Consider the following 7,880-nt stretch of genomic DNA (forward strand, 5'->3'; position numbering starts at 1 on the left):
ATGAACATGGTTTTAAGATACCTTTCCTGGAAAACTTCTTCCCCTTCCTGAATTTTCAGTATGCAATCCTTGTGATTCCTTTCATCATAAGAGCACACAGTTTCATCATCTCTTCATCAGCATCCATCTCAGGCAAGCTTTCAATTTCTGAGTCATCATCACTATCAGGACTTGATGACTCAGTATCAGACTTTGTGATGAGCGCTTTTCCCTTGCATTTCCTTGAGGTAGCTGCTTTGGGGGATTCTTCCTCTGCTTTAAGAGCAACTGTCCTTGACTTTCCTCCTTTCCTCTTGCTTCTTTGTTCCATCTCAAGTTCATGAGTCTTGAGCATCCCATAAATTTCATCAAGAGTTATTTCTTCAAGATTATAGTTGTCTCTTATAATTGTGGCCTTCAAATCCCAACTTTCAGGAAGAGCTAACAGGAATTTAAGGTTTGAATCTTCAAGATCATACTCCTTATCAACTAGTGACAAATCATTCAAGAGTTTGACAAATCTGTCATATAAATCAGTCAATGACTCATTAGGCTTTGAGTCAAAGTGTTCATACTCTTGAGTGAGTATAGTTTTCATGTTCTTCTTAATCGAATCAGTTCCCTGGCATCTTTTCTCCAAGGCATCCCATATCTCCTTTGCAGTCTTGCAGTTGATCACCCTGTTTGACATTACATTATCAATGGCACTATGCAGCAAGTGTCGTACCTTAGCATCCTTAGCAATTGATGCGATATCTTCAGCAGTGTAATCACTCTTCTCCTTTGGTACAGACTTTGCTGCTTCTCCTGCAACTGCAACAACGAGTTTGGTTGGCTTGTGAGGTCCTTCATTGATTCTGTCAAGATATTCTGGATCTGTAGCTTCCAGAAACATAGTCATCCTCACCTTCCATATGGGGTATTCAGATGGTTTCAGTATGGGAACTCTAATAGCCTCATATCGACTATGGATTTGAGTCTTTGGAGGTTTTTCAGTTTTGGTGGGCTTGGTTGGAGTTTCTGCTTCAGACATGATTGTTTTTGGATCTTAAACTGTTTGTGTGTTAACAGAGAGGCTCTGATACCACTTGTTAGGTCACACACACTGTAGAAGGGGGGTTGAATACAGTGTCTAGCACAATCAAATCGAATTCAAAGAACACAAGTAATAGAAAACAAACTTTATTAAATTCGGTTACAATGTAGAACTGTCCTCTCTCAGTGATGAACAAAATATCACGAGAGCTGTTAGGGTTACAATAAATATTATTCTCGATAATGATAACACATATAGGTGTTTATATATTACACAGTTACAAGATAATCGCTAATTGATATGAAATATAATTCTGCTTCCTAAAATATATCAATCAGTTATCTTTTCTTCCAAGTATTCTATTCTTCATAGAATTCCTTCTTCATGCATATCTCTTCTTGCGTTTGTCTTGATCTTCTTTCCTTTCAATCGGTCGTCTTCCCTATCTGAAAGTCCTTAAGTCCTGATATTATCTCCTGATAAATATCTCTTTGTCTTGTTTCAGTAAGATCTGAAAACTAAACACAAATCATATTACACATGATATTATCAAATATATCTAATAGAAACACATAAAAGAAGTACCCCCTCCGTCCCTTTTTAGTTGTCACATTTCTATTTTTATCAGTAAATTTTGATTTACAAAAAAAATTACAAATAATATTTCTAATTATTTAATCAAAATATATTAAATACATGCAAAAATCAAAACGTCATATAAAAAAACAAAAATGTTCAGTTGGATTAAAGAATTTTATCTACCCAAGATAGTTCAATCTTTTTTACATACTTTCTCTTTATTGTAAGTATATATTTTTACTTTTCATAAATATTTTTTTCTATAATTTTATTTGGATTATAAACATAGTTTACTAAATTTTGTGACCTTACTTTTATATGTTCATTTTTTATTTTACAATAATTATTATTATTTGAATTAAGTATAAATATTTTTTAATTCAAGAATAGTATTTTCATTTTTTTCAAGTAATGATAGTATATTAAATTACATGTTAACAATTATTTTATCAAATATATTAGTTAATAAGACAATTTCGGTTAATAAATAGATGCAACTAATGTCCACAAGATTTGTTCTGATTACTTAATGTTTGCATGGTTAGAGTTGAGGGACATAATAGTAATTGTTGATTACTGTATGGAGCAAATTTTTACTGTATTTAGCATCAACCAAAGTTTATAATAATTTGATTAATGAACCTAAAGTTTATAAAAATAATATTTCTTTATAAATAATAAAGAAAATGGTTCCCGGTACACAATGAGTCATACCCCCTTTTGTTTCAAACACAAGCACCAAACAGGCTCATAACTCGTCGGACTGAATGGTAGAAGCACGCCGGTGACGTCTCCGAATTCCGGCAGAACCTGTACAGGTGCGTCCTTTCTCCGTTCTTCTCCTTTCCTGATTATTAGTCGTTATTGTTTTCCGGGTCGGGTTCTAGGGTTTGTTTTCTGAATTAGGGGTTTTTAACCGGGTCGGGTCTACTTGTAATTAGGGCCTTATTTCAATTATTTTTAATTTCTGAATGTGCAATTCACGTTCTAGTTGTAATCTGCTTACTTTTATTTCATTATTAGATTATGTTGTTCTTTTAACACAGCTTGAATCCCCTTATTTATTCGATTGTATGATAACATTTTGCGTTCTCCCCTCGTGTTAAGGTTCGAAACTAGTATTATTAATCGGATTGTGGAACTATACTTGTTTTTTCGTATTTGTTTGTAGTTAATTATGTCATGATTTTTGTTGATTTTCTAGGGTTAGCAAAATAAAATGCAGAAAGATAAATTCAAAAGAAAACTAGATTCATATTCTCATTCATCCTCTGTGAAAATGACATGATGTGCAATATATAGTACCAGACAAGAAGATAACTATTCTTGGGCCTAACTATTTACTCTTAACCCACTTTGTAATCAGGCCCAATAACAAATTCGGACCCAATACTATTTGGCCTATTCTTGACATACGCTCCTTCTTCAAGACATCCTTGTCCTCAAGGATGAAAATAACATTCTGTAAATGCTCTACAACTTTGACACAAAAAAATCTTTAATTTCTTTGTTTGCCTGTACTTCCCGAATTTCTTCCTGCAAGCTACATCAACACTGGGAATGTAGTTCAACTCGAATGCTTGGACAGTTTCTTTATTATGTTCTTCCAGTGAGGCTCCTAGTGAGATTTCATATTCGACCCAATCAGCAGCCTTCTTATAGTAGTTTGAGGTATTGGCGAATGTACCAGACTTGTAATGTGCATTGCAAATAGGCAGGGTATTGAGATCCTCAAAAGCTCTGTTGGTTAAGCTGTACTCAAAAACTTCAACTAAAATGATCATATTACAGAGCTCTTGAGAAGGCTTATTTAGACTCCTCAGAATACTGATTTCAGTTTCCAATTTTTCCTTACCTCCTAGATGCAGTTCACTTATTCCTTCGAACATCTCAACATTCTCACTTTCCAAATACATCTTTTCAATTACCTGCTTAAAAGAAGCCTCTCCAGTAGCATTATAGTATTTCATCTTCATATATTCCTCACAAGATAACATAATTCTTTTCCTCAATTGGCAGATATCATTCATTTCTCTTGAAGGAACAAATGGTAACATGAGTTCATTAGACCTGAAGTTTGATTGCTTTGTTTGTAGGAGGAACTGTGATGTAAACTTGGCATTTTCGTGCAATCCATATCGTGAACTCTTGATATTCCAAATATCAACATCATTTTTCTGTACCGAATTAAAGTAGGCTCCCAAAATCATTTGCTTCTGAGTCACATCCAGTGAAATACAATAAGTTGACAGTTTCTTACCAAGGATAATTGTATTATCAGAATGCACTATCACAATTTTCAGCCAGCTGGAAAATTTCAGGATATTTCTATTACGGATGGTCAGTAAGAATACCATTACTAATGCATCCCACAGTTACTACATCTGCTAGCACCTTCCTGTAAAAAGATGTGGGCCATGTGGTATACTCAGATTGACCAGATTCTGAGTACGCTTTAACCAATGCTGATTCAGTGCATTCTTCTGATCCAACGACAACTTCAATTATAATACCTTGAATCATCTCACTGATTCGTGTTTCTGGAAACAATTCACATGCAATAACAATGATGGTCACAGAAAAAGTAGTTACCTTCCCCAACATTGCAGATTAAAAATCCAAAGGCATTGAACCTCTCCCACAAGAACGTAATTCCACAGCTAAAGTCTTATATATTACTGGGCATTCTTGCAGTATCCTATCAGAACACCTTACAACCTGGTATAAAAATTGAAATGCTACACAAGATATTCGCAATTTAATCCAAGTAATAACTTTGCCTAATGGCAGAATCTCAAACTAACCCGCTGCTGAATTCCCAATCTCATATTTGATGTATAAACAAGTGAGACCGTATCTTGGTGAACAAGCACGAATTTCTCGACCCTTCAACAAGGCCATATATCTAATATATGCAAACCACATGGTGGGGCTTGTAAAGCAGTCAACTCCATGAACATTAGTTCGAGACTTGTTACAAGACCAATGAAATAATTCCTTAAGCATGAATTTTTTAATCGCACATGGAAAGAAAACATTCCAGTTAATAAGTTCTTTCCGGGGCACTTTATCAAATTGACCAGAAATATAATCTAAACAAACAGTCTTACACGAATTACCATCACAGCACAAACAATTCCATGAAATGACAAATCCAATACCCTTATCAAGAAATAGTGAATCATATATGTGTTTACTACTTCCAGCTACGACATGAACCTTGCCACGCTCATCTTCATGAAGATTATAAAACGTAAACCTAACACACTCTCGGGACATCAGCACTGGAGCTTTTCGGAAAAATACTCTCAGAATAATCATCGAACACCTTGCGTACCGGTATTGCAGGTAACAATTTCGCCATATTTGAGCCCGTTTCCTTCGACTGTTTCTGCAGGGTGCTCTTTTCACAATCTTCAATAATTTCCAACACATCATCCTTAACTAGTTTGGACACATCTGCTTCAACTTCTTTTCCTAATATAGCCTTATTGACTAGCTTTGATGATTTTTCACAGCTTTTCCCCATCTTCTCAAGAATTTGAATTATTCGAGTCATTTTATCCTCCATCTTGATCCCAACATCACCAACAGGACATGAATTTGACACTTCGCAAGTTGTAACAGTTTCTTCATCTTTAAACAGGCTTCTCTGCCTCTCCTCAATTAACACTCGCATTTGATTGATTTTGTCATCCAGTTGAGTGATTTTGCTATCCATTTGGTGTAGAAAACACTTGGTAGTATCAGAAATCAGCATCGGAGATGTGGTAACATAAGTTGTTTCGGGAGTAGTGTAGAGATAATACGGTGGTTCTGTTGGTGGTTGAATATGATGGTAAACATGAGGAGGTGTTGGGGCAGGTGTATACTGATATGTAGGGGTTGGAGGTGGTGTGTACAGAGGAGTTACAAGGGATGGGTACTGGTAGGGATGATAGAAATTAGGGTTAGGGTTTTGAATTGGGTACAAGGAATGTGCAGTGACACGAGACATGTACGAGAAACCGCTAGCTCTGATACCATTTGTCATGATTTTTGTTGATTTTCTAGGGTTAGCAAAATAAAATGCAGAAAGATAAATTCAAAAGAAAACTAGATTCATATTCTCATTCATCCTCTGTGAAAATGACATGATGTGCAATATATAGTACCAGACAAGAAGATAACTATTCTTGGGCCTAACTATTTACTCTTAACCCACTTTGTAATCAGGCCCAATAACAAATTCGGACCCAACACTATTTGGCCTATTCGTGACAAATTATTAATGTTATATGTTTTTGTTGTTGGCATTTAGTTTGAATTGTATACATAATTTCGGAACAGGAGGTAGGAATCTTACTAATTTAGTATTTGGTTTCTGTAATAAATCAACACGTCGTGGATGTCTCTATTTGATATTTCTAATGGAATCTTTAACGGTTTCATATTATCTAAAAGTAAAAATAATTTGATGAGATTATAGTGGAATGGAAAGGTTTAGGTATTAATTTATTGAGACTTGTCTATTTGTAGTGCCGAAATGGGGGAAGTGAACTTTATGCAGAAAGATGATATAAGCTTGGAGACTACGAGGGCGAAATTTAACAGTGTTTTAAAAAGACATGGGGAGCTAGCTGAGCGTCTTTCCAGGGACTCTGACAGGACTGTTTTTGAGCGTTTGCAGAGGGAGTTTGAAGCTGCTTGTTACTCTAAAACTCGTGAAATTTGTTTAGATGCTGAAGAGTGGACTGATGGGTTATTAGCCACGATAAGAGAAAGGGTTCACATGGAGGTTGAGAGTAGGGCTGTACAATTGCCTGGGGATCCAAGATCATCACCGAGATCTCCTCTTGCTGAAAAGATCACCTACAAAGTTGGAACAAAGATGATTTGCTGTCTTGATGGAGCAAGAATCGGCATTCGTTATGAGGCATTATTTGGTGGATATGTTCGTGAATATTACCATTGTGTGCTTGAAAGCAAATCATTTCTTCAGAAGATGACTGTCCTCGAACATACAGTTCCTTTTTTCCTGCCAATACGGGAAGCAGAAAATGAGTTTCTCTCTTCAAATGCGATAAAGTTTATAGATCATGTTGGTGAATTGTTGCAAGCTTATGTTGACTGAAGGGAGCAGGTCCGCCTTGTTAAGGAATTATATGGGAACCAACTCAGAGAACTTTATCACAGTCTTCCCTGCGACATGGTGGAATTCATGCTAGATGATTGTGATTGCAAGATAACTGTCGGTCTGAGATACGCAAATCTGTTGGCTATACTACCCACTCGAGTAAGTGTACTAGCTTGGCCTGTGAAAAAATCTTCAAGTGCTGAAAATTTAAGAAAAGGGAATGGTGTAGCAGAAAACGAAGAGGTACCATTGAGGCTAATATACGCAGAAGATGCGTTGCGGACTATGAGTTTGCCTGAAGCATATGCTGAAATTGTGCTGAACCTCCCCGAAGAGCTTTCTGAACTAAATATTCAAAGGAACTAAATTCCTCAGAAAAGGATCAACAGATTAGCCAAAGATATTGATGGATGTTTGTTTGTCTAATAAAGGATTTTTAGAACAATTAGCAAACAGGGTGTAATGGAGATATAAAGCAAGTAGTATTTCTGACTTTCTGCACAAGAAGTATATTATGCAACCGGTTCTGGAGTTTATCATATGTGGCTTTTAAATTATGTCAGCCTATGTGCATGTGTAGTTGTGATTGTAAATCATATATTTTTCTTATTTAAAACCACAAGAAAACTTTAAAAATATATTTGTGTCTCTGTTTTACTTTAAAGTTAGAATAGATGTTCTGTCAAAAAAAGTTAAAATAAATTAACAATATTAAACCTTTGTAAAAAAAGAAAACTTTTGAATATTATAAAATTTATGTTTAAATTGGAAGTAAAATATTAGGTAAGAACTGTTCGATCAATGAATTATTCTATCTATTGAACAACTCTTTACAGTTTAACATGATAAGATTAGTGTATTTTTCAATCTATTCTTGTTAAACAAATTATCTTATACTATTCCTGAAATATCCATTTAATAATATACTTGATGGATGTTTTACTCACATTTTTTCTGATCTCCCTTGGAGCCTCCACCTTTACCAGGGTTAGAAGAGGAAAAGAAGAATAAAAAACCATTAAAAAAATACGAATGCCCTTCAATTTAAAATTTTAAGTATATGTTTTGATTGTATAAAGGGTAAATCACTAATAAAAGATAGATTAAAAACAATTCCTTACCGAGAATAACTTTTGTAAATGATTGTGGACACATCTATTATATATCTAA

General features: G+C 34.9%; 1 protein-coding gene across 1 annotated transcript; it reads left to right on the plus strand.

Moving 5' to 3' along the window:
* The first annotated feature begins 2,273 nt into the window (after positions 1-2,273).
* On the plus strand, positions 2,274-7,348 carry LOC141692778 (uncharacterized). The gene is made up of 2 exons (XM_074497717.1): positions 2,274-2,412; positions 6,113-7,348. The coding sequence occupies exon 2, from the start codon at positions 6,120-6,122 to the stop codon at positions 6,705-6,707; it is 588 nt and encodes a 195-aa protein (XP_074353818.1). The 5' UTR covers positions 2,274-2,412; positions 6,113-6,119; the 3' UTR covers positions 6,708-7,348.
* The last annotated feature ends 532 nt before the right edge of the window (positions 7,349-7,880 follow it).

Source organism: Apium graveolens, chromosome 10 (assembly GCF_009905375.1).
Source record: "Apium graveolens cultivar Ventura chromosome 10, ASM990537v1, whole genome shotgun sequence".
NCBI lineage: Eukaryota > Viridiplantae > Streptophyta > Magnoliopsida > Apiales > Apiaceae > Apium > Apium graveolens.